At 39.2% G+C, this 26154-nt stretch overlaps 1 protein-coding gene across 4 annotated transcripts in view; it reads right to left on the bottom strand.

Annotated features, from left to right (window-relative positions):
* Window positions 1-26046, bottom strand: part of RB195_005280 (uncharacterized protein) — a gene marked incomplete at both ends in the record, with an annotated part of 32210 nt that extends 6164 nt beyond the window's left edge. For 2 of the 4 annotated variants that reach the window (XM_064177686.1, XM_064177687.1), the window contains 55 exons: window positions 34-206; window positions 380-476; window positions 966-1109; window positions 1167-1355; window positions 1414-1488; window positions 1591-1692; window positions 2056-2150; window positions 2248-2370; window positions 2436-2520; window positions 3153-3309; window positions 3405-3574; window positions 3634-3718; window positions 3778-3904; window positions 4230-4317; window positions 4423-4506; window positions 4600-4699; window positions 4894-5060; window positions 5124-5229; window positions 5291-5387; window positions 5491-5560; window positions 6150-6261; window positions 6326-6413; window positions 6496-6599; window positions 6657-6799; window positions 8377-8474; window positions 8919-9003; window positions 9113-9278; window positions 9335-9594; window positions 11306-11395; window positions 13082-13216; window positions 14090-14224; window positions 14568-14654; window positions 14735-14857; window positions 14921-15005; window positions 15091-15238; window positions 16127-16208; window positions 16503-16665; window positions 16731-16987; window positions 17226-17336; window positions 17414-17476; window positions 17547-17663; window positions 17720-17845; window positions 17898-17941; window positions 18411-18552; window positions 18615-18674; window positions 18831-18916; window positions 18973-19084; window positions 22686-22808; window positions 22865-22927; window positions 23096-23245; window positions 24212-24318; window positions 24589-24718; window positions 24804-24895; window positions 24951-25125; window positions 26032-26046. In XM_064177686.1, coding sequence (XP_064034802.1) covers window positions 34-206; window positions 380-476; window positions 966-1109; window positions 1167-1355; window positions 1414-1488; window positions 1591-1692; window positions 2056-2150; window positions 2248-2370; window positions 2436-2520; window positions 3153-3309; window positions 3405-3574; window positions 3634-3718; window positions 3778-3904; window positions 4230-4317; window positions 4423-4506; window positions 4600-4699; window positions 4894-5060; window positions 5124-5229; window positions 5291-5387; window positions 5491-5560; window positions 6150-6261; window positions 6326-6413; window positions 6496-6599; window positions 6657-6799; window positions 8377-8474; window positions 8919-9003; window positions 9113-9278; window positions 9335-9594; window positions 11306-11395; window positions 13082-13216; window positions 14090-14224; window positions 14568-14654; window positions 14735-14857; window positions 14921-15005; window positions 15091-15238; window positions 16127-16208; window positions 16503-16665; window positions 16731-16987; window positions 17226-17336; window positions 17414-17476; window positions 17547-17663; window positions 17720-17845; window positions 17898-17941; window positions 18411-18552; window positions 18615-18674; window positions 18831-18916; window positions 18973-19084; window positions 22686-22808; window positions 22865-22927; window positions 23096-23245; window positions 24212-24318; window positions 24589-24718; window positions 24804-24895; window positions 24951-25125; window positions 26032-26046 — 6411 coding nt within the window. Of the gene's footprint in view, window positions 1-33; window positions 207-379; window positions 477-965; window positions 1110-1166; window positions 1356-1413; window positions 1489-1590; window positions 1693-2055; window positions 2151-2247; window positions 2371-2435; window positions 2521-3152; window positions 3310-3404; window positions 3575-3633; window positions 3719-3777; window positions 3905-4229; window positions 4318-4422; window positions 4507-4599; window positions 4700-4893; window positions 5061-5123; window positions 5230-5290; window positions 5388-5490; window positions 5561-6149; window positions 6262-6325; window positions 6414-6495; window positions 6600-6656; window positions 6827-8286; window positions 8475-8918; window positions 9004-9112; window positions 9279-9334; window positions 9595-11305; window positions 11396-13081; window positions 13217-14089; window positions 14225-14567; window positions 14655-14734; window positions 14858-14920; window positions 15006-15090; window positions 15239-16126; window positions 16209-16502; window positions 16666-16730; window positions 16988-17225; window positions 17337-17413; window positions 17477-17546; window positions 17664-17719; window positions 17846-17897; window positions 17942-18410; window positions 18553-18614; window positions 18675-18830; window positions 18917-18972; window positions 19085-22685; window positions 22809-22864; window positions 22928-23095; window positions 23246-24211; window positions 24319-24588; window positions 24719-24803; window positions 24896-24950; window positions 25126-26031 lie in introns of those variants that run through there. The other 2 variants (XM_064177684.1, XM_064177685.1) reach the window with 2 other exon arrangements.
* Window positions 26047-26154: the final 108 nt, after the last annotated feature.

Below are 26154 nucleotides of genomic sequence, written 5' to 3'. Positions count from 1 at the left end.
TAATTACTTATCTATGAATCGCTTCAAACCCACCACTTTCCGTTCGTTTGGTCCTACAGATTCAAACACCTTCTGCTGATCGAAGGAATTCATCTGAGAGTGGAGTGTGAATATCACTGGGCGCCGTAAAGGCCAAGTTTCGTTGTTGATCTTGTCACGCATTTGGACTATATCGTCGAAACCGGGCAAAAAGACCAGGACCGCTCCTGAAAGCATTATCCGCGAAAGTGTGAAAGGTAAAAATCACTCAGTTTTAGGCAAATAAAGAAAAATTAGGCACGTGATCAGTAAAGAGAGGAAAATTAGGCCAAGAGAATATCAATTTTTTCCCTAATGAAGCAAAACAGAATTATTTGAATTTCTAACAATTAGGACATACCATCAACTCGGCTATCCATGCAATATTTCACCACAGCCATAGCCAAATCCAGATCTACAGCTTCAGCCCATTGTTGGCCTCCGCATTTCAGATACATCTGGAAAAAAGGATAACCCATTCGATAGTCAAAAGATTATTCATAAAATATGATACACGTAATGACAAGAGAAATACAGTCGTGTCAAAACGACATAACGACACTTTCTAGTTATGTAAGCGATTACGCTCGAGGCGGCGCGGTCGAGATAGTGGTTGAAATCGAGGTGGGACCACCGCGAACTGCAGTAATGAACGGTGGTAGCAAGGGTCACTCATTCGATCTCAACCGCTAACTGCACCACCTCCAGCGCAACTGCTTATGCAACTGCACCGTTTCGTTCTCACTTTACTGCGTTTCCACATTCCTACGAAAATGTGGATGCAAAAAAGCTATCAATTAAGCAATATCATTCTCGCTACTCAATAGTCTTTCAAAGGGAAACATAAGTTCGACACTGGATGATAATGAGCTTGAAGTTAAATACAGGAATTGATATTTACCGAAACCGAAACTGATACCGAAAAATTGAAAATCGTAGCAACTAACGTTTACAAGTGCTGACTGATCGAGCCTTCGGGCGGCAAGCAATTGCCGAATATGTGGATCGAATGACTCTGGTCGATCCGGGAGCGCCGTTCCGAGCTGAAGTCGCATCATCTCCAACTCTTTTTCAGATCTTTGTACAGCACTCTAGAAATCAGCAGCTAGAGGAAATTAGTACATTTAATTGCAAATTTAATAACTCACAGCATAACTATCCAATGGTGGCTGTGGTCCACTACTTTGAACATGCTGCGGATACCCAGGAAGTGGCGGGGGAACATGCGACGGCGGTGGCACCGTATACGCAGCTGGTGATCCACTTGTTGCTTGCTGCGGGATCGTATGGTGACTATGCATTGGCATGGGAAACCCATCCATTGACTGGCCAAAATACTGAAGAGAAAAATCAGTAGTGTTAAATTTTCACGACAAATGGATTAAAAGCACCTACCGACACCGATTTGGTCGAAGGAGAATTGTCAAAGCTCTCTGGCACGTAGAACATCGGTTGCTGCTGTTGAGAGTTCTGAAGCAAATATTTCAATAGCAGATTATAGTCAAGTAATAGACCATAAAATTCGCAAAAAGACAAGTTTCAAGAGAAGAAAATGATGTTTAGAAAAGAAACCTTATGATAAGGAGCAGGCGTAGTGGAGTAAACAACTTGAGGATCCCAGCTCTGAAGGTGTCCTTGTTGGTAACCGGTGCTTGGAATGGTAGAAAACGACTGCTAGAAATCGAAGATAAGACTTAAAGTGCTAAAAAAATAAAAAAGACTAGAGAAGGAAAAATCTATAGTCTCAAGTGACAGGAGAATATGTTTAATATAGAATGAAGGCGTATAAGTTGTCAAGAAGTGTCCCGCTTATGAAGAATAAAAGTGGAAAAAATGATGAAAATACAAAATACTGGGGAGCTGCAGCTGAAAGCGATAGTATGAAAATTAAAGGCAAAAAAGAAAAGAGAATGGAGAATACAAAGAAGAAGCAAAAACGTGTGGAACTGAATAGGAACTAACAAACAAACAAAAAAAAAACACTAGAAGAAACAAATTTGAAGAGAAAAAAATGCTCCAATTTTTGAAGTTACGTACAGTGTGCTGCCAGTGGTGCTGAACTTCACTTTCAGGCACGCGCCAGTCTGCACCGTAGGTGACTGTCGGACCAACTTCATCATTATTGGTATATCCTGAAATCTATTCATGAAACACTTACCATGAAAAAATCGCACTTTTCTGTAAACTACATTCAGTGTGATCTTTGCAAAACCGCAGCTATAAACCAACCCATTTGACGAAATTGCTCCAAAGTCTCTGGATCTAACGCTTCGCTTGGGAGTTCGACCACATCTGGATGAGCATGCACAACGCCGTTGAAAGATTGGTCCATACCTCCGCCCCATGTAGCTGCTACAAACATAGTTAAATAAGGTACATTTTAAAAAGGCGGCAAAATCTGTTTCTTGAAGAATTACAGTGTTGCAAAGCCACTCCTCCTGGCTGACTATACACCTGACGAACTTGGCCTTGCTGATACCCATGTGGTGGCTGAGGATAACCCTGAACCAAAAGATTTGTAAATGTTTCTCACTAACTTGCTCGGAAAATATGGGAAATATGCTTGTTCCCAAAGAAGAGAGTTCAAAAATGGACATAATGAACGGGAAATTGTGAAGCTGTGATTATCCCACGTAAAAATCCATAAAATTCAACACAACCACACTCCTGCTTTATTTTTCAGCATGATCATTTTCAATGACAGTCCCTGAGGCAGAGCTGTCAGGTAGGACGCGATATAAGGCGCATAGATGCGATAGTCGGAGCCGGTGCACCGAATTCCTTCAGTTTCGGAGGATTGGCGAAAGGACCCTCTTCAATTTTGGACACTCAGTGAAGAGATCCTCATCGCTTGAACTGCACCCCAACCGTAATAGAACTATTACTTGCACTGCTATATTACCGACGAGCAAACCTAAACTGCAGAGACACGGGCGAAAAATCCGAGAAATGTTGGTTAGTTAGTAAGATAAAAAACTGAGAAGTAACGGATAGATAATAGAAGCATAACCACGACGTACATCATACTTCCAAACATTTCTTGAGGCGTTTCTATGCATTTCTAGGGACTCAAGTAAGTATGCGACGTCGAAAGAAAACTGAAGATTCTCCAGTCGTTTGAATTTCTGTAATACCTGTTGGTAAGCAGAATGCTGCACATAAACTCCCGGCTGTTGCACATATCCAGGTGGAATCGGCGGTTGTTGTTGCTGCTGATGTACAATACCCTGGGGAGGTGCGCTCATTGGTTGTGGTGCCTGCTGTTGATGACCAGAGGATGACTGTTGCGAGCTAGAAAAAAATGTGAAGAAAACTACAACAAGTCCTAAAACAGGAACTCAAAATTTCTTTAAAAGATGTTAATTGATAAGTAAATGATTCCTCACTTGACGAGTTGTTGAGCAACATTCATAAAATTAGCGGTATGTTGTTGTTTTCCATGCTGCGTGAACGATGAGACGCTAGACGACGTTATCATATGCCCACTAACCATTGGATTCGACGAACTCGGTGTTGCACAATTGTTTTTAGCAAGCGATTGCAAATTTGGAGCCGTCTGAAGAAACTCAATCAATGAATGCATTTTTTATGAAAGCCAAATAAGTGAATTCCAACCACAGCTTCTGGCATTCGAGGATGAACTTGAGCTTGTTCCGTTTCCCATTCAGTTTTCATCGACCAGTCACCGACCGTAGGAAAACTGGAAGGAAATCATGATTCAAGACATCTCAACATATATCTGTTTGAAACCTACAGCACCTGCACACTTCTGGAAACCCTGCAGACATGAACATACTGCTAAACATGCTTTCTTCTGGCACAAATCCAGTCATGGCGATGACGTCGCCAAGGAAAAACCGTTCCACGGTGAAAAGACGCGACGGAACTAAACAGATTATTACAATTTGAGAATATATAACAGAGTAGAAGGATGATTTATGATTGCTCATTGCACTCATTCAACAGAACGTTACCAAATGGCGACTAATGAACAAGGAACGGACAAGCCGTTAGAAAAATCTATGACGGTAGCACTTCTTGAAATAGATTATTAAGATATTGAAAAGGAAAAACGGAGAGTAAAACACAGCTATTAGAAAACTGCCTCACAGACCACAGCTACTTCTTAGGAATACAGGAATAAAGATTTTATAAAGGACTACGAATGTTTATGAGTAGATGCGGCAAGATCTAGAAAAGAAAAGACTCACTATCGATATGCTTCACTTCAACTTTTTCGCCGAAATACTTAGTGAACAGCTTTAGATTTCCCTCCATCGTGGCTGACATTAAAATGACCTGCAAAATATAAGCGCCTTTTTTTCATATCATCAGAAGAAAATAACTCAGAAGGAGAAAACCTACAGCTTAAAAATTTGAAGTTATTGAAACTAAGGGTATTACCTTCAGGTCATTTCTCTTCTTCAGAGCTTGCTTAAGGGCTATGAGCAAGTAATCGGTGTTTTGTTCACGCTCGTGAATCTCATCCTTTGAAAAAAGAAATAATAACCCAAGTAAAACTACCAGCAAATAGTGAGAACCTAATAACCTTTTAAATCTTTTATTACCTAATAAACTTACAAGAATGATATGAGAGATATCGCGAGCTGCGTCATCTTGAGTGAGCATTCTCAGCAATACGCCGCTGGTGCAGTAAGTCAGTACAGTTTGTGGGGATGTCCTAAAATTATTCTTGAGCCTTTGTATGTAAGAAGAATCTCTAAAACCAAAAGAAAGTAAAGAAAGGAAAAAGGACTAAAGTTCTGACAGATCAGAAAAAATGTAACAACTACGAAGTATTAAACAGCTGAACTAAAACAGACCTATCAATATTGGTAAGAAATACCAAACATTCAAGCTAAGGAAAACATTCACCTTTGTTCTAACCGTATATGGTATCCCACTGTTGAGCCGAGACTCTCTCCACGCTCCTTTGCTACACGACTTGCCACCGCAATCGCTGGTAAACGCCTTGGTTGGGTGCAGACGATTCGCAGAGGTTGCTGGTGTTCGTATGCGTCTTCGAGTAAAAACTGCGGTACCTGGAGAAGTCAAAGGCTCACAGAAAAAGAAACAAAATATTTACTACCCAATATTGTACGCACCTGAGTGGTTTTGCCACATCCTGTACCTCCTGTGATCAACACTACCTTGTGATCATTGATCGCTCTGAGCACATCCGCTCGCTGTTGATAGGCAGGGAGCATATTCCTATAACAAGAAATCATTATTTGGTAAGCACTTTCCTGGATACCTAACCACCTAGGCTCACCTTTGTTTTTGCATTTCCATACTGATATTACTACGTTGCGGTACAAGCATCTCTGGTCTTTCTCTGTTCCCTATATCTCGCTGTGATCGATCTCGGGCTAAATTTTCCAGCAATGGGCAGCATCAATTCAAATAATGTGGGTTGAAGACCTCGATAGTTTCATGAGCGTTTGAACGTGTACAAAAAACAAATGAACTAACATCTCGGAGCCGCTAAGTGACGATCGATAGCCGATCCATAAATGGGATATTGGCAAATGAAGTCTGACAGCTAAAATGTATATTATCACAGTTACAATGCACAATTTCAACGTCATTCTTATGAGAACAATAGAATTTTCGCTTGTACCTACTTGATGGAAAATTTTTAGAAATTTTACAATTTCTGCCTCCTTGCAACTAAGAAGAATTTACCTCCTACGAATTCTAAGAATTTACGAATTTTTAGAATTTCTTACGAATTCTTACTTATGCTGATCAAATGCAGAATGACATTGCTAACTTAAGAAACTACCATAAGCTTTTTTTCAAAAATGGAGATCTGTGCGAGAAGAATGGGTGTGTGAGATGAACTAGAGCCGATCAACTACTTCACCAATTCCCTTAGAGGCAACTTTCTATTATGCTACTCAATCACGGGTGCTTTGGAAAACAACGGTACTCACATTACAACTCGGACAGAGTCAAGCTATGTTGGTTTTTTTTTTTCATTTGAATGGCATCATCAAAAATATTTCCGTAATCGTCTAACGTGCAAGTAAAAGAAGAAGAGTAAGTTCCCTTCATGCTTCAAACATCGGTTAAGATGAGGGAATACACGCAATATGTACAAACGCCAAATAACTTTTGATAAAACGCACAGCTTTTCGAATATCCGTAGTAAGCCGTATTGGTTGTGTCTCATTTGCGCCAACTGCGGCCAGTTTTGGAGTGGGACGTCGATGAACGACACATCTTCTATTTGGTTCTCTACTAAAAAAAATGAAATCCTGCTGCAGAAGTATCGAATCAGATACAAGAGAGCGACGTAACAAACCCTTCACTCGATGTCTGGAGACCTTTACGTCTTGCCAGCTCATGTAGTCGTCGTCTCTCAGGTCTTTCCATTGGTGGAAAACAGAGCTCTAAAAGCACTTTCAATAATTAAGCTAATTTGAAGAGAAAAAAAAACAGTAAAATATTGTCAGAGTTTCACATAAAAACTACCTGTTGCTGTTCCATTCATGAACTCGTCCAGCTTTGCTGTCACTTGTCTCTCCCAATTTGCGTCGATTAACTGCACATGTGGGCCATATTGTGGATTTTTGAATCTAGAAAGAAACCGTAATTCGTTCAAGACTCAACAAGGAACGTATTTTCGGATTCACCCATTCGGCTCATCGCGATCAAAGTTGTTGTGGTGGTTTTTAGTGCGTCCTTTTCCATGATTGCCGTAATAAGCCATTTTGTTGCTGATCCTGCTGGCCTCCGCTGTTTTTGGTCGTGCAGCGAGCGCGGTTTGGCCAGCTTGCTGGAAGCACCTTTCTGCAATTTCCATGCTAGAATTGATAGCAAAAAATAAATAAAGAAGAAGAACAATATATGAAAATTGACTGAAAGTTTAAGAGGCAATGCAAAAATACTTCAACTATCAATAGTAGAAAGTATTAGAAAAAAATTGAAGATTACAATCTCTAACAGTGCGAGGACATTTGTTGAATGGACAAGGCACACAGAAGAATAGAGAAATGAAAATTAGCTAGCGATATCAACAACACCTCAATGAACCTCACAGAAAAAAAGTGAACTTTCCATGTGGAAAGTCGTGGACAGCAATTTCATGGGTTATATAATTGAGCAATTTGTTGTGTGGAAAGACTAAGTGGTAAAAAACTGAAGAATTCGCGAAACTATTGAGTTAATTGGACGTGTGATCGTTTCAGAAAATATACACGAAATAATTCTTCATCGCTTCAAGTTTGCTACGTTCCGATTAGTCAGATTCAAAGCACAAAATGTGAAGTTTTTCTTTAAAAAATATTTCTGGTCCGACTTTGCTGATAATGCTAGCGAATAATGTCGGAGCAACTTATGCGAGGATTAATGCGATAGGAAAAAATATCAAAGCGCGCCTACAGCATTAAAGCCATAGCAACGCATGTTCTTGGAAAAAACACAAGAATAAGAATCTCTTTAATAACAAGTGAAGTTACAACGAATCAACAATGTGAGAAGAAAACCACATCTACAAGATCTATTTACATCAAACCTTTACAGAACAGAATACGTAGAAAACCCCCGCTTTTTTTGGCCTCCGTGAGGTATATGAAATGATATACAATTCAAAAAGTAACAGTTACAATAGAAACAAGAAAGAAGTGACAGAAAAACATTCTTCATTTTTGATTATCAAGGACCACTCGTCATTGCAATGTTTAAAGTCCAAGAAAAGTATTTCTATGTCTCATCTCCACATTAAAGTGAGGATTTAGATCCAAAGCACCTAATAACTTTTTGAAGTGAGTTGAAATCTGCACCCTCACCTATCCTTTGAAACTGAAATTCTTTTGAACCTTACTTACCCATGGCTCAGCAGGTGGACATATTTTTGCAAAGACACCGTTCAAAAATAATAGCGCTGCAGACGGCAACCAATATAGTTCTAGTTGGCCGTGGAGACATCGTTGGAATATAGAAAAAAACACTAAAAGTTCCAAGACGTTCAAACATTATATTAGTTTGATTCCTAATTCTAAACTAGACTAAACAACGCAATTGAACTTATAAACTGAGCAAAACGACCCAACCCAAGACAAACTGGAAGAATGAAACAATCTGAGCGTCATCTATAGGATTCTATTCTATTCCACCCTTACAGACACTATTTTCTACCATATCAATAGCAGTACAAACGTGGGTTACAATTTAAATTGAAAAGAGACAGTCTCTAAAGGGAAACAAAACAGAAGGAATTCAAATCAGCTTGAATCTATGCAGTGCGAACACCAACCAATCCATTCAGGCTCGAAAATGCGGCGCATTCATCCACACAGGAGAAACAGCAGTGATGTCAGCGGAACTAGCACAACGCTCAACTCGAACAACTACCTCATCACCGACATTTTCACGGTACAACTGAGTAAGTTCGTCTATAGCTCTTTCCTCATCTTCAATAAACTGAAGTGGTCTTGAAATGCGTTTGGTACCTGCAATTTAGCTGAATCACAGAAAACTAGCCAAAAAAAAACGTCTGAAAGCCCTACTAAATTGATGTTCACACTATCATGTTCAAAAGAAAACAGATATAAACTATATGGATGTCATATTGTTGCACACTGACGTCAAAGTCGTGGCAGTTTTAGTTCATAACAGAACAAATACAAGGTGAACATACGATTGAAAACCTCTCTTACGAAAAATTTATGTTTCAATATTCTTAAGCAACGACGTTCAAAGAATATAAATATGTTTCGTAAAATGTTTTGCTCAAATTGGTGCCACACAATGGCATAGCAAATACTGGTAAAATTGTTAGCAAATACTGGTAAATTCGTTTAAGCAGTATTTGCTATGCTAAGTGTGGCTCCTTATACCTGTTATTTACTAGAAATAATGTAGACGAAAAAAAGAAAAAAAAAACTGCAACCAACTTTCTCGCTGACGCCGCTCCTCCTCCTTCATAATTTCGGCTAATGATGGTGTTTGTGGTGAGACGCTCGGTGACGACAGAATTGGCTAAAAGGAATACTTTTCATAATTCTCTGCACAAATATTCTTTTTCCGCAAATTCTAATGGTGAAAACTATACCTGGCTGATTGGCTAGGAAACATGAAACAATCCTACCTCGCTCCACGATACATTTCCTGAAGTTCGTCTCTGTTTTCGGCAGCCAGATTCCTGCTTTAATGCAAGAGGCTTCGCCTTCATATGCTTTGTATCCTCCATTTCCTGCAGTGTCATCGACATTGAAGGTGTACTTGTACCAAGTGGCGAATTTGCAACGCCAGCCCTACAAACACATCTTATCCTTACACGTAGCAGATGGAAAAGATTGGAAATCCTTACCATGGTGCAAAATGAGTGTCTTGTTGAGTTTCGTGAAGCAAATTGCTAGCATCATGAAATTTTGTCCCCTTAGGAGTGAATCTTCCCTTTCCCCTTTTCTTAGATGACGTTAGAGAATCCTGGGTTTCGAAAGAAGGAGATGCCACAGACGAAGGCGAAGTGCCCTCTAGAAGTTTCCATGCAGACATCGCTCTTGGAGGCTGATCAGACTCGTCTTCTTCAGCTATTCTTTCTGCTTCGAAGGAAGAGGTCTGCTTACTCTAGAAACAACAGCGCTTTAAGACATACAAAAACTGAACTTAACTTGAGCGGCCCATCCCTGACGACTGACTACGCAAACTAGTTCTTTGGCAAGATTTTTCTTGTTTTTTAAATGATTTGGTTTATCTACATCCCGATGTCTGGACCAAATCTTTTGCCTAAGTGCCAACAAAATCTTGATGTTCTCAAAAGTCACCTAAGATGCGAATTATCATCACATAAAGGGTTGGACCCAATCTTCTCAGCCATCCCGGGATGAGAAACAGCATCAGCGATGCTAAATAGCACGTCTCCCCCTTTTTATGTCCCACGTTCTTCACGATACGAAGTTTCTCAGCATACTGGGACTAACTGTTTCGCCTGAAAAATTCAACGAACGTAAAGGCAGCATACCACGAATCTGACGTGCTGAGGGGATCCGAAAGCTAGTGATGGGATGGCATCACCTCACGAGTCTGACGTGGTATGGATTTCCGATGGGCAAACTCTACACAGGGTCGCAGGTTGCGGGATAAGGGATGGTTCCGTTCACCTCTCCCTAATCGTCCTCAAAAACGGCGTGGCAACTACGAGGAACTTTAGAGCGCATTTACACAGAAGAACGTTAGAACGTTTCTCTACAGATGCATTCTGGTCCCTCAGGACCTATTCATAGATTTCACTTGAAGAGACAGTCGAGGAAAACTCACTGGCCTTCGATCGCTGCGCAGCTAGATCCAGAGCGTATACGCGTGTGGAGCGTTACAACTGAAATCGTCGTGGAAAACAGAGCCTTTCACGACGTATTTTTTGACTATGGTCAGGAAGAGATGAGCAGAAACATTCCTGATCCCGCAGTCTATGACCCTGTATTGAGTTTGTCCATCGGAAATCCATGCCACGTCAGACTCGTGAGGTGATGTCTCTGATGGCATCATTCCACGAATCTGAGGTACGGATTTCAGGTGGAGTATTCGTATACGGAATAGTAGATTATGGACAGGAGAACGATTCCGTCAATTCTTCCTAACTACCGTAAAAAAAGGCCCGGAAGATACGGCTTCAGGCGTTTTGGCGCACTATTTTGTACAGAGAGTTCGACTGGAGCGCGCCAGCCTTGTGCGGCGCCGCATCTTCCGGGCCGCTTTTTACGGGAATTACGAAGAAATGGACGGAATCACCCCCCTCTCCATAGTCTCCCTCTCCACCTGAAATCTGCACCACCTCAGATTCGTTGGGTGATGCCTTTAAGAATCAAGCTTAAAAATAAGTAAGGGTCTACATGGATTTACTCTGAGATAAAAAATAGTCGTACAAACTTGAACGTGTTTGTTTCGAAGGAAAACAACAAAAACTTAATAAGATAACCAGTTTTTTTATTTTCTGCCGAAAGGCTCAGTCAAAATCACCAACGAGGAAACGAAATAATGAAATTAAAAGGAGAAGTCCTTTCCGCTGCATAACCTGCTGCGTCCCTCAATTGACCACGTATGGGCTAGCTATAAAAGGCGCGCAACACTCATAAAAAGGAATCGAAAGGATCCAGAAGAAACGCGAACATATGATTCACTGAAGAACAAAACGAAGCGAACGCAAATATTGAGGCTTAACTAAGTTTTCTATCTGTGTTTAGAGTGTTTGCCATAGGAACAGCAAAATAAATTAAAAAAAAAACATTTGAATCGAAAAGCAACAACGAAGATATTAAAAAAATAACACAGTAAACCTTACCATCCGCAACAGCGACTTTTCGTTGATTCCTTTAACATGCAGGAATGAGTGAACACTGTCAGCTAGAGCAGAGATACATCTTTTTTTGCTCTAAAAGTACCAATACAAAAGAAGGATGCAAGACGTTCAAAAAGACCAAAGACCATTTTGCAGACGACCACAAAAGAGGAGAAAAGAACCTGGAAATCATAAAATCTCCACCTCACTCTAATCACCTTTCGGATCTAATCACCTATAATCACGACAACGCGCAGCGAAACACATTCAAACGAGCAGGTGTCATAAACTGTTTGAAAAACGTCCAGAAAATTACTACAGGTTGTACAAAAGAATCTATTAGAAAACTCGGCACAAGAAGACCGAAGACCTACTATGATATGAAAAAGAATCACCAAGTACGGTGAAATCCTAAAGATAGCCCTGTCGTTGATGCGTTAAAGAAGATGAGTTAATACTTAAATGATTTGTAATCAGAACAAGACAAGTATGTGAAAGCGCAAATCTTCCCTCTTGAAATTCCCATTAGTCGTAAATCAGATCTGTTTACAAATATCCGTTCATTACACTCACATAATTCTTTTTAATACATCGTTAAATTATGAGCATTTGCACGAAGTGGCGATAGGTGCAGCGAACCAACAGAAAAAAAAACCTTCGGGAGTAATTTTGCTAACGGCAATTTAACTTTTATGGTAAGTCCAGCCGATACGGCTATGTTCAGCTTCAAATGTTCTATTGTCTATCTAAATGTTTTATTAAATTATTTAAAGATGAATTTCCAAACAGCAACACATGGGTAGCGTTCACGACTCACTGAAAATTCGATCGAAAAGAATGAGTTGTCACGTTATTTGACCCGAGAAATATATAATGTAGAAATGATACCAATAATAACAACAACAATAATGACTAGTATTATCGTTTTACCGTCTCCATAAACAGTTTTAACTTATTTTATTTTATTTTCGTTTAGCTTAAGACTAGAGGTTAGTTCTAGTTGAAACTATCTTTATGAATGTCCACTATTTAATTAAGAAAGTGAATATTCAACTCTTTCCAAATTCTTTACAGGAAATTCTTCACGACGTAGGCAGTTCAGGCATGCAAGAGAAAGAGCAGGTGAATTGTAGTCTGATTTATTTCACTAGTGAAAGCACTCGGCTCCACTGCTCATTCTGGACCGCTTCATTTCTTTCATTTCCTGTTTAAATATCTGGGGGAATATTAAAGAGAGGCTTCTGATCAATCGTTTGGGACAGGAAATATGTGAAAAATAATAAATATTGAATGTGGAATAGACAGACAACTATGGTGGTTATCTCGCATCTGATCTTGGTTACGTGATCACATTAAAGGCATCACCCCACGAGTATGTGGTGGTGCAGGTGTGGGTTATGCTTATACGGGGCTGTAGATTATGGGGAGTTCATTTCTTCCTAATTGCCGTAAAAAAACGATGGAGATGCGGCTTCGAACGTTCCGGGGCGCTGTTGTCAACGAAGAGTTGTATTGGAGGGCGCCAGTCTTGTGTGCGCGCCGCATCTTCAGGGCCGTTTTTTTACAGCAATTAGGAAGAAATGGTCGGAATCACCTTCTTCCCCACAATCTGCGACCCGTATAGGCACTATCCACCTGAAACCCGTATCACTCTAGATTCGCGGGGTGATGCATTTAACTGAACAAATGAAAGAGAAGTGCACCTCAAAAATTCAACAACTCCTATTCAAAAAAACCAAATCAATGACGTTCCCGCACAAAAAAAATGAACCCATGTACCTCTTCGTTTATCATAGTTTCTTTCTTCTTTGTTACAGTCTCAGAATTTCTTCCATGGGTGCTTAGCTCCTCGTTCACAACTACTTGAGTTGCTTCCGATTCCACCTTACTTGTTTCTCGAACCTCCAGGACAAACTAAATGAAGAAAGAATTGTTCGAATAAATACTTAGTGATTATTTTTATCTAGTCGTGACATTTAAGAGAACATACAGTCCTCTTTAGACGATTTGATTTATTGTATAGAACATTGCACAAGCGATTGCATTCGATACGAGGCACTCTCTCGTCAACCGCAATAACCACGTTCAGATGGCTACATGTGGCGAAAACAGAGGTTATCTTTCAATCCGATACCAGGGTTAAGCGGAAGTCCCGCTATGCAGATCTCCATGCGTATTCGCTGGAAGCACAGTGGAACGTCGATATGAGAATAGTGGTTTTTTACTGGATTTCACTTGGTTTCTAATTTGATCCAACGGAAATCACACACATTTCAATCCGTTGGTATCTTTTGAATGAGGCTAAGTAGATGCAAGAGTTGTCACCACACGTGTTTTACAGATTTTCTAATGTCAAACAGTAAATCCTAGAACGATCAAGCTTAATTTGACCTTTGCATACGGTGAGCGAACCTACAAAATTCACTATGCCAGTTTTCATTCACAATTTTCTATTTAAAAAAACCCAAGTAAAATATCCCTCAGAATTCTCCAGAAATTCTCTCGCCCCGAGAAGAAATGTTAAAATAAATTAATATTTTGGAGAAAGCGATAGTCGTATTCGAGAAGACTGCATGTGAAAACATCACACCCAAGGTTTCATTGCGCCTAAAAAAGGGGACGAGTCAGTAAACCATAGAAATCGATATTTTAGCGTAAAACGTTTAAAAAGAAGAATCATTTTGTTTTTCTTTTTCTTTTATATTTCTACTGCTTCCAGAGCAAGTTAAAACCAATTAAATCGGCACAATAACAAAAATTGAGCCAATAAGAACTTTTTTCGAAAACCTGAAATGGTGGTGTAGAGGCAACTCCTTCCGAGGCGGACTTTCTTGTGCTTTTTTTGCGAGCTCTTCGTGTTTTCGCTCGTTCACGCTCTTCCAACCGAGAACGAGTAGCGGTTACTAGTTCAGGCTCGTGTGACTGGAAAGGAACTGGTCGTTACAGAGGAATTCATCAAAATATCTTATGAGAGATATCCTCCCAAAAGTCAGCTTAGTGGGCGAAAATGTAAAAAGGAAAAGTATTACTTTCAATATAGGAGAGCATAGAATATAATACCGCTTTATAAATTTACAGGTAGCACTGAAACTCAGAAAAAAATTTCACTTCTATCTTGAGCTTCTACCAAACATTCTGCTTCAACGGCCAAAACAACAAAGAGAAAAAAGGTCAAACAAAATGAACTACCACTAAATCGAAAATAACTGTAGTGATCATATCAAGTAATTTGTCAATTGAAGAAAACATGAATGACTTCACTTACATCCGGTAGGTAGAACGAAAACATGGAAAACTCGTCTGAAGACTCATCGGCTTCTCCTTCGCTTATACAGTATTCTTGCAGATACTTCTACAACAAATTTGAATTCTTCTATAAACAACAGAATGACTTTTTTCTCCATCTAACTCCATAATTTCAAACTACTTTACCAGCACGGCCTGTTCGAAAACAGCATCTCTATTGTTTGGTCCAAGAAGAATCTCCACGGCATCCTCTGTCCGGAAGAGACCCCAGTGTGCCTTACGATACCATTCAAGAATATAGATTTTAGGCTGTAAATTTGAATTTTCATAGTAAAATTCCTGGTAGACAAATGATGGGAAAAAAATCCTCACAGCTTCTAATGCACAAGAAACAGAAGTTGGAGAAGCTGCGATGCCTTTACCACCACCTAATTCGTGCTCAGCGCAACAGAAGACGCTGAAACTATCAAGCTTCAAAGGCGAAAGACCAAATTCATGAAAACGAACGACGAAAATGAGCGAGAACTTCACGTTAGACTCACTCTCGAACCAAATCTATTGAAGCTGCTGCAGAATTCTTCCAGTAAGCAAGCAGATGTAGGTTGTTGTAGAAATGTTCTGCTATCAGTGGCCGCAGTTGCGGAACAGATTCATTGAGGTCGAATATCACATTCAAATTGAATTCATTCACTGAAACACAGCAGACAATCGAACAGTAGGGAAAAAAAAACAGCACAGAGATATAAAAAAGAAAGCCAGAAAGAAGAACTAAGAAGGACAGGAAAAAAATGAGATGAAAAAGAAACAGAAAACACATGCATATCACTGAACGATGCCATACTTCCCAGACATTTCAATTCTCAGCATTCAAGATATGAAAAAAGGAGAAAGGGTTTTCAAGCAACAATCATAGACTAGGAATAGATGCATGGCGATGAGATGTTACTTTTGCCATGGCTTCGATAGAAAAAGATAGGAATTCGTGAGTCTAGATTAAACGTCGTTTAAGTAATATGTGCGGAGAAAATCAAGAGTCGGCATCTCTGTCACTTTCTAATCAAGAATTATAAAAACTACAGTTCCGCTTTACGTAAAGAGACCAGCTATGTATCTGTTACACTCATTAATTAATTGAATTTAACAGACAACAACCTATTTGATCTTGCCACTTCGTCGCTGTATTAGTAACTAGTCAACTTGTGGCAAACGATAACTTGTCTATATATCTCAGGATCTTTCCAGAATATGACAGGTGGTTAAACTGGAAGGAATGAGGGATAATGTTCTGTCACGTGAATCGATAGCATACAGGTTTCAAACAAAAACAAGCCAAGCACAAATTACGAGTAGAAATCTATACTAACTTCAATCCATAACGTCATCCGACCCGTCCTCAAGGATATCCATTACCCATAGATAAAATCAAAGCCTTATGCGAAGAAAACAACTACAGATTCAAAATGTATTGATCAGCCTCTCTACAAATACTTGGGAACAAATCTCCACGTCCAATGCTTAATCTAGTGGACGACATTCTTCCTCCTCCTTCCTACCAACAAAAAAACCTATGGGACACACCTCTTTCAAACAAGACTCGCAATGCATCGGCTGTGACTGCGTAAAGCAAGTACTGATCAAGGAACGACAACAACTCCACAATCTAAACATTTTCTTTAAAAAAGCAAATATCAACAAAAGCAAGCAATGACGTACGAATCTGAGATGCTACACCAAAACGTGGCGATATTATTGTTGCAAGCGGGAGGTTGAACTCAAAAATTATTCATATGCACAGTTCAAAAGTAGTAGTGGCAAAAACCAAATTGATCAAATTGTAGGAATTTGTCATATGGTAACACTGTACACCAATTGTTTTAAAGTAACAAAAAAAAAATCTCCGCATTTTCTTTGCAAGAGCTATACACTAATACCATAAAGTCTAGATCAACCTCACCTCGTTAGTTTTCAGCGTTCTAAGATAGTTTGGATTGATAATGCTGAGGAGCGCCCGACAAATTACTTTCTCGGATGCACATAACCGGAATCTTGGCACTTCACTGTTTTTTTGATAGGTAACAGCTACTCCAAAATAGGATGACTGAAGCTCCAGCAATTCCCTAAAACCAAAAAAGATATTAGAAATTTAATAATAGGGAGCACAAGAACTTTAACATCCAATCACTTCACAAATTTGATCTCAACACCTTCTTCCGACACCAGTATGCAATTGCGGGATGCGACGAATTTGTCTAGTGAATTTAACGGTTCCCCAAGTTGATAAAATCTCTCCTGTCGGATGCACTGCACTCCAAGAACGTGGCAAATTTTCTCGATCATAGCTTTGGTAGTCGAACCGCGATTTATCACACGATTCTCGCCAAAAACAAGATAGTCGCGGAATATTTGGGCGCACTTCATGTTGGAAACTTCTCTAGCAAGCTGAAAAAAAAATCACATTAGCTATCCTTACACCCAACAACGGCAAAATTAAGTAAATATATATTTCTACGTAGAGATATGCATTTCTAGTCAAACAGAGAAGTTGTGAGACATACCAGAAGGTTTTACGAATAAAATTCTTGGACGGTTCGACAGATTAGTTCGTTTCTTGAACGAAAAAATTTTGTAGACAATTACTCAGCGGTAATTGTTAGAAAAAAAAATTGAAGCCAATGACCTTTTCAATTAATAGTACATTATCCTCTCCACGATAACGGTCTACATTAGGGAAACGTCCTCTAATCACACTTTCGAGCGTATCTGTGCGTGTGCCTACCACATCAAATATCTACAATGTAACATACGTTCGGAATACGTTCAATTTATGTTTCCCATTCCTCGATTGAAAGAACAAGGTGAACTCACATGAAAGTCTAGATCAACTTTATCTAAGCACGACAGCTCACGTTCTTCATTCAACTTTGCATACTAAAAGAAAAAGTACAGAAATACCAACATTGCTATGGTTAACTACAAATCACACAAAGAAAAATCTCACATCGACCGTTTCCCATTGCATATTCCTACAAGCTGTGGAGCTATTCGTCACATAAATTAGGTTCTTGCCGTCTGGTGATCTAGCAAATGACGTCACGGCATGAGCACCGGGAACTTCCTTCAAGATTCAACTAGCAGATTTTTTTATTTGTTTTGGATATTGTCCTTGTACACCTGCAGCACAAGTAGAATCCTCAAGCCAGTCACATTCGACTCCGATACGTACGCTTCAGTGAACCCATCGTCTACTGATTTGTCCTCTATGACTCTTATCTGTCCACGAAACAGAGTGTAGTACTCCTAAGTATGAATAACTCCAATAGTTTAATATATAAAAGGAATTCATTCTCACCGCAATGCGGGTCGTTCCAGGGTAACCCATAAGCATAATGTCACCTGTAATGAGAGCATTGGGAGGGGAAGCTTCGAGATTAAGACAGATTTAGGAGCTTGATTTAAGAAAACAGAGGAATGTACTGCTGGAGATGTGGAAGGCTAATAAAGAAAAAAAAAACAAAAAATCTATAGGCGAACAGATAAAATTGTCATTACTGCAGGAAAAAACTGCGAGCACGTTACACAACTGCAGTCGTTTAACAAGGTAAACTGATGCTATGAATAGACACTGAGATTTATTGAAACATTCAACCCCGCAGCTTATCGGCCTCGGAAAGGACAACCGTTTCCAATCCAAACCACTTTCTCAACTCTTTCTTGCAGTACATCTACTTCTGTACTACTGCGTCTGCCTATCTCTTTGTCTCCTTGAAAAATTCTAAGACGATCAAAAAAGCTTAAAACTATAACTTATAATAATGGAAAAAAAAACTTCTGTGATAAGGCTGTGGATAGAATAAGAACCAACCCTTCGATGTTATGTGATAATCCACACATTGCAACTCAACCAAGACGCCATTCACGGAAATCACACATGGTTTAATCAGCATTCTGTTGGGGCGAGGATCAAACGTATAGCTAAGGACACCAGAGCTATTTGTAATTGTTACCTAAAGAGCTTGAGAAATATTTTCATACATGATGTAGCGCAAAATATGATAGATATATTCACCTCCACATCACTTAGATTTCGGTTTTTATAGTCGACACGAACTATGTTAACGGGAAAAACCTAAAACGAGAGAAATTATAAAAGACAGATGTGAAAGCAATCAGGAGTAGCAGAATATAAGAAATAATCACTGGAGCTACGAAATAATATGTTCCTGGAATTACGCAGAACTCCCATAGGAATTCTTACTTCGTAGGAACACATATGATGACATACCCAAGGTACAGTGGAAAAGTACACAACAGCCAACTCATAGGACAAGCCTAATAGCTTACTATTAGAACGGATCATTTCATACACGCCTGCAACGAAGAAAAATTGGAACATAACAAACTGTCTAATCTGAATAATAACGTGCCTACATCTTTCGTAACCAATGTGAATGTCTCATTAACATTGAGAGGCGTCTTCCCTACAATCCACATATCTTTGGTTGATAGTATAATAGTACAATCAGCGTTGGTGAACACCTATAAACAAACAACTACAATATCTTTACTGATCACTATACCCCTATAAAAAGAATAAAGTTCTCATTGCAAAGTCTGTGCGTAACTTCTTCCTCACTAAAAAAAAATGAGTTTGGCAAAATTGTGCATAAAAGTAGTGATATTGTCTCAGAATCAAATGAATTCATTGTAAAATTCGGTGGAGTTATCATGAAAGCATTTATTTGTTTAAATTTCCTGATAAATCCTGAGAGACTCTTATTCATCATTCTACAGAAAAGTTGAGCCATATTCTTCTACAGAAGAGTTTATCGAACAAAGTCGTGCCTGCTTTAGACATACATTTGAGATATTTAGAAAACAGAAATATATAATATACTAAAGGTACTGTCAAAACTCGTAATCGAGCTTGAGAGGTTGACAGATGTTCAGAACTGCTGACTACAATAGCATATAAATAGAATCCAGTAAGAATTATGAAATCGTTCTGTGGTACTCAATGCCGTTAGCGCAAGTTTGCAGCTGCTACATAAAGTCACAACCAGGGTCAAGTGTGATGATCGCCTATGATTGCCCACCGGGGGCATAAAGGGAAGAGGTCACAAGAGTCGTAAGGAAGTGTGCGGTGGGTAATCATGAATGGAGGATAGCATGATAACTAGGACAAAATATTACGCAGTATTAAATAATTACATACATAATGAAATATTATATTGTTTCAGGCGTAGGACAGTAACTTTGAAACATCAACATTTTGTTTTGGTAGTGCAATTTGTGGACAATGTGACAATGGGACCACGCAAGTTCGACCCTCCACTGAGGCAGATTTTTCTAAAAGCGATAGAAACTAAACTTGAAATAGTGAGCAGTTTTAAAGTAGATTTAAAGGCAACGCCCCACGAATCTGAGGCGGTATGGATTCCAGGTGAAGTATTCTTATACGGAATAGTAGATTATGGAGAGGGGGTGATTCCATCCATTTCTTCCCAATTGCCGTAAAAAACGGCCTGGAAGATTCGGCGCGTGCACAAGGCTGGCGCGCTCCAGTCGAACTCGTAGTAGAAGGTAGCTCGCCGGAACGCTCGAAGCCGTATCTTCCGGACCGTTTCTTCCGCAAATTAGGAAGAAATGGACGGAATTACCCTTCTCTCCAGAATCTACGATCCCGTATACGAATACTCCATGGGATGATGCCTTTAATAGAACTCAATGACCTTAATGATGAATGAATGATCGCGAATAACCTCGTGATATGAAGAATTAGAAAAATGCTTTGGATTCCTTTTCATAGAGGAAGCTTCGCATTACAAAATTGTCGCACAGCTGCTTTTTTCGACTTTGTAGCCTTTTTTTGGAACTTAGGCGGAATAGGTTTAAGATTTTCCGACTTTTTGAGGATTTTTCTCACCCCCAAATCTTGAGAGAACCAGACGTTCCGGAAAGGAAAAAATCTGTATATGAGATTTTCCTTAGTCCCTCTATACGAATATATGGGTTATTTTTTAAAAACGTCGTCGAAAAGTGTATATCTCAAATGAAATCCAATAATTCAAGAGTAACTTACTGCTAAGTAAACCACCCTCCAGTACGTTCTAACCGAGGATTATTTTTATCAGATACTATATCACGCGATTTCTAGGGCTTCGCCGTTCTTCAATTATGGGAAAAAGATTGGGAAAATGCCATCTAAATTTTAAAAAAAACCTGAGGTTGCAAAAACAGCGTCATGACTGTTTTGTAGAGCAAACCTTCTCTAGAAAAAACTGCCTCAATTTTCTCATTCTGTTCTCCTAACAAAAGGTTATTCGCGATCTTGCTGACCTAACAATGTGCACAGAATCTGAGCTTTGTTGGTCATTGAATTCTATTGAATTCGTTTTAAAACTGCTGAAAACTACGTAAATTTGAAGTTTTCCATCTTTAAAAGTTAGTTTCAAACTTCTAGCTCTCTTGCAAAAAAAATTGAATCAGCGCGATGATGAACCTACATCATCCCACTTCACATTCTCGAAAAAAAAATCTGATTTTTTCGTAGTTTTTTTTTGTCGTTCTTCTGTAATACGACCAATGCACCTGACTCTTCTATTTTTTTCGTCATATTATTTCCCTTATTCAATCTTGTAAAGATATTTCATAGGTTTTACAGTAAAAATGAAAATATTTCAGTATCAATACTTCAACAACATCTAAGAAAATTTGCTTCTTTCATTTCATACTTGCCATTTGTTCCTTGGCTAATTTTCGACTTCGCTTTTCAAAACACACAAAATTTCTAATACAATGAATTCCGAGCAAGGTTGAAAAGTGGGTGGGGAGGGATCGTATTCAAGAGAGCAATGTTCCATCACCACGGTTATCCCTGGTCATAGCGGCTGACCAGTCGCTAACACCAAAAAATACAGAGAACTAATTTTTCAAAAACTTGAGAAATAAATAAAGTTTATCTTTTAACAGCAAGGAAGTACACCCTTCAACAATTCAAACACCAACTACATATGTAACAACATTGCACTACAATTTATTGTCACTTGTCAAACTACGCTGATACATTCTGATGGAAGGAAACATCCAACGATAATGTTGTGCAGAAAAAACAAACAAACTCATAACTCCTTTCAAAACCATTGATTCCGGTCAAGTTATGTACATTTGTAAATGTCATGTATGCACACACATACGCAACACTACGTAGCTTCCGATCCACCCAAACGAGCAGACATACGACTCTGATTGCCACCTGCTCGCGGTGGCCTGGTTGTAGTGAAATCAATCGAACGTTTGAATATAAGTTCCAGGCATGTGTGAGCTACATAACTTGCATAGTTATATGGCAAAAGTTATTCAGGTATTGCAAAAAGATGCTATTGTCCAGAACACTGCCAAGTCCCAACCCAAATAGGTCGAACAGAGGGAGTGTGGAATCTTTGGTAACAACTCTCTGTTTCGTTACGGTGAATTGCCGGACTTGTCGACCGGAGGCATTCTGTGTCGCTGTCGTTTACAAGATACGCGAAGCCTCGGAGGCTACGGGACAGTGATGAATGGATGGATTGTAAGCGAGATCCTGACATGAATCAAGAAAGCTGGGCAGTGCTGTGGTCAAAGACCAACACCCCGGCGAAAATGCGTATAAATGCGTCAAGCAACGAACGATACCAGCAAACCATTTTCGTAGTTTTGCTGCGCAAGAAAGATCACGCGAAGCCCAGTCAGATACCATTCTAAGTAGACAAATGAAAAATCCTGAAGTCTTCAGATAGAATAGTCTTCTCATTCAGTGATACAAATGAGAAAAAGATCACTTACACTCACAGTCTCTAACTACTGAAAAATGCATTAGAACGTTCTTTTGCCGAAACATTGCAATTTTGCCCTTACATGGAAAGTGCTATAACCAGAAATGAAAACGGCAAAGTGCATTTCCCAACAGCACATCCCTCTGCATAAATAGTGTTGCCATCCTTGCAAATGTGCCGGTAATTCAGCACTGCGGGAGTAAGGTGAATGTCAAAAGTGAAAAAAAAATTAGAAGTTGTCTACGGCGTTTCAAAACGACCTTAAGCAAGTGATATCTGGAAACTCGCAAATATTTAGCATTAGATAGAACTAGAAATAAACTAACCTTCTCTAACTGCAATTTCTTCACACCCTCGGGTACTGGTAACTTCACGTTTGTCATAGAGTAGTATCCTTTTTCTTTTCTTAGCCCAAGACAAAAATTGGCGTTAATTCCACACACATAGACCTAAAGAAGCCTTTTAAAATGCTATTTTACTTTAGAAAAGCATGGCTGAAGTGTACCGCTTTCGTTGTAATAAAAACCGAGTGATATGGTCCAGCAGCGATGTCGATTACAGGCAACGTCTAAAAACGGAGGAGTCTGTTGTGTGTTAACATGCTTACTCTTATCAAACAGATATATTTGAAAAAAAAAATCAAACATATCTTCGTAAGTAACGGCCCCTCCCAAACATCATAGAAATCACCAAGTTCTAACGTATATTTTGAAAAAATCTAAATTCTGGAACTTACTTCGCCAGGAAATACAACTTTGATTGGGCTGACAACCAACTTCCCATTCTGTTCCCCAGAATCAAAGTTCTTTGGTGCACCACATGCGAAGACCTCACCTTTATGTGTTAGAAATAAGGTATGTGTACCAGACATCGTCACTTTTTTGACCTGAATTGTAAGAATTGCTTCAATAATTCTCAAAAATGAAAAGAACTGTGATTGCAAACAACAGTGTTCTTATCTTCTAGAACCTTTACAAATAGGTTATCCAACGAACGCTAGAAGCTTTCAAATATGTTATAATAATGACGTTTTCAGAAAAAAAAAATTCCAAAAGAAATATAACCTTCTGTCAAAAGCTGAACAACTACCAAACTCTCTAAAAGACAACTAAATAGTGGGAATATGTGCATGTGCGACCGCAGATTACTGAGAGTTCATAAATTTTTTTTTAGCGATCTCTTTCTTTGAAAATTGGCGTTGTGTTTAGCATTTTTGTATGAGATAATTTTCTCCGTACAGTTAATGAAAAAGCTATCGAAAATCACGTTCGCCATACTATGTTCTACCACTTCGAGAAAGCTTGGAATGCAGCATAACCATTTCGCGATCTCACGAAAGGATCTAACAATCAATTAAAAAATCCGGTTCTGTATTACTCATTGCCTTCTAAAAGTGGACGTCTCATGGTAGCCCTTCGAATGGGACATCTGACGAAACGCAATTGAAGCCTTCAAAAAGGCCTGGCCGTTGAAATGTGATGGTTGACCTCTTCCTTCTTCAGCTGCGAGGTTTGCATCGCCTGATTTGAACTCTTTCAAATTTGCTTTTACTGATTGTTCCTTCGCCAAAAATGTTCCTTGAGGTCGCGAAATTATTGTGCTACATTCCAACATTTCTGCAGTAGAGCATAATATGGCAAATGTGGATGTGATTTTTGATCGTATTTTCAATATACGAAAAGAGAAGATTACTTTTACACAAAAGGTTAAACGCCAACTTTGAAAGAAGAAAAAAGCTGCGAAAAATATCGCAATGATCATGCACGAGCTCAGTATAGAAGAAGAAAAACCACAAGTTCTTAGCTTCGCACAACCTGCCATAGATTTGAAAATTTTACGTTAACACACTAACCCCATCAAGTGGAACTTTCCTCGCCTCTCGCACAGGTCCATCGGCCGCCAAACCCAAGTTGAAGGCGGAGTTTTCGCCAGCGGCCATTGCATACGATGCTAACAACACTTCAAAAAATTGAAGAATATCGACTTATTGAATAATTATTATTCATGAATTAAATTATTGAATTCAGGAAATGTGAGTCACACTGTTCTTGTGGCCATCAAACATCGAACACAACAATTATGTACATATACAACAGAGAGAAAAGGTTCTCACAAGATAGTATTTCTGCTTTGTAGTTACTAAATGTACATTTTCTTTGTTACATAAAAAACCTCTCAGGAGGATCATTTCTTGTGTATTCGATAAGCAGCAGCGGAGATGTAACTCACTTTCAACTTCACTCCCAACATGTGGTCTGCCTTGAAGAAGCAAACGAATAGGTACTGTTACGCCATTTTTTGGACTGCGAAAAGCATTCGTTAGCAGCACTGCCAATTCCGGTAAGTTGTAACGATGTAGCTGAAAAGTTGCAATAAAACCCAGCAGAAGAAGTGATGGAAGAATTGCCCAAATAGCACTGAGTTGCTGAAATGTTCCTTTTTACCTCGATCACAATTTGAGACTGTATCCATGCCGGTTTGGTGGAAAAAATCTCCGCCAATCTGTCAACACCAAGCTTGATAGTATTATGGCTATCTAAACTCTATGATACAACTAAGCAACTTCGCTTATTTACACAAGAAGTGCCCACCATCGCTAAAAGGTTCACTTCTAATCAGAGTTCTCATGCACCAAATCACTGCTTGGACAAATTCCGGATGTCGAGAATGCGTCTTGAAGAGTTCCTCAAGAAGTCTTGATATTTGCCGCGCTATTTCTCCGCTACTTTCTTGGTCTCTAGCAATCACCCGATCGATACGACAGTGCTGAATGGAGCAGATGATGTTTATTGATGATAGAGAACTTTAATGAACTCAGTTATAGAGAAACCCCAACTGAGAGGTGAACAATGGAAGAAAAAGGAAAGGAATGACCAGCGAGAAATACAATGAAAAGACATATCGTTCCATTTCATTAATAAAGACTAATTCTTAACTGAATTGAAGCTTTGCGCCGCAGGATTAGCTATAACTATTGAATACAAGAAGGACTAGTCTTCCTTCCAATTAAACTTTGCCTAGAAGAGTTATTTAAAAGGGTTAACATAAATAGAGATCCCCCTTTACCTCAATACCACTAGGTGGTGATAAGGAACAATGAAAGTGAGCTCACATCCCAACAGAAAATCCTACTTTAATGTTATTCGATGTTTCAATCGGATTAGTTCGCCTTCTGAGTGATAGCTATCTTAGTTGTTGGGTATAAACTAATAATTTCCCAGTGAGATGCCTCTTTTTAGAAACCTTCATAAAAAGGCGCAAAACTGCTCTGTAAGACGAAAAGATGAAACCAATGATGTACTTCTCTCAGAAATTGAAAAGAGGAAACAAAGAAAGTGGGATAAAGTGCAGTTGAGGGCACTCAGTCGCGCTCTTAATTCTGGAAGTAAATGACTAAATTAGTCGGGATCCTAAGAGTTAAGCATTAATCTCAGAGGATCTATGACTCGTAAGCTAAAATTACTAGGAGAAAAAAGTAAGGTAGAGCATCCAGAAATAAGAGTGCCGCACCCAACTACATTGTCCTCAAAAACTGAACTTTCTAAGCTACCTCAATTCAAAAATTAAAAATTGGTCAAGTGTCATGGCTGCAAGTAGCGCGAAATCTCCTTCGACACAAAAGAAACTGCTGCAAAACATCGAACGAAACATATATAAAATAGGACAGCAAACCTCATCCATATCCATTCAGCGCAGTAAAACCGGGCGATGAAGAGTAGCAGCTAAGAAATAAATTTAGATGTTAGTTCATCGTCCGAGGAAGGGAAACGCTACAGCGTTTAAGGTGAGGCAAAC

This window comes from Necator americanus, chromosome I, assembly GCF_031761385.1.
Source record: "Necator americanus strain Aroian chromosome I, whole genome shotgun sequence".
NCBI lineage: Eukaryota > Metazoa > Nematoda > Chromadorea > Rhabditida > Ancylostomatidae > Necator > Necator americanus.
Note: the sequence above shows the minus strand (reverse complement) of the source record. Positions and strands in the feature narration are given on the sequence as shown.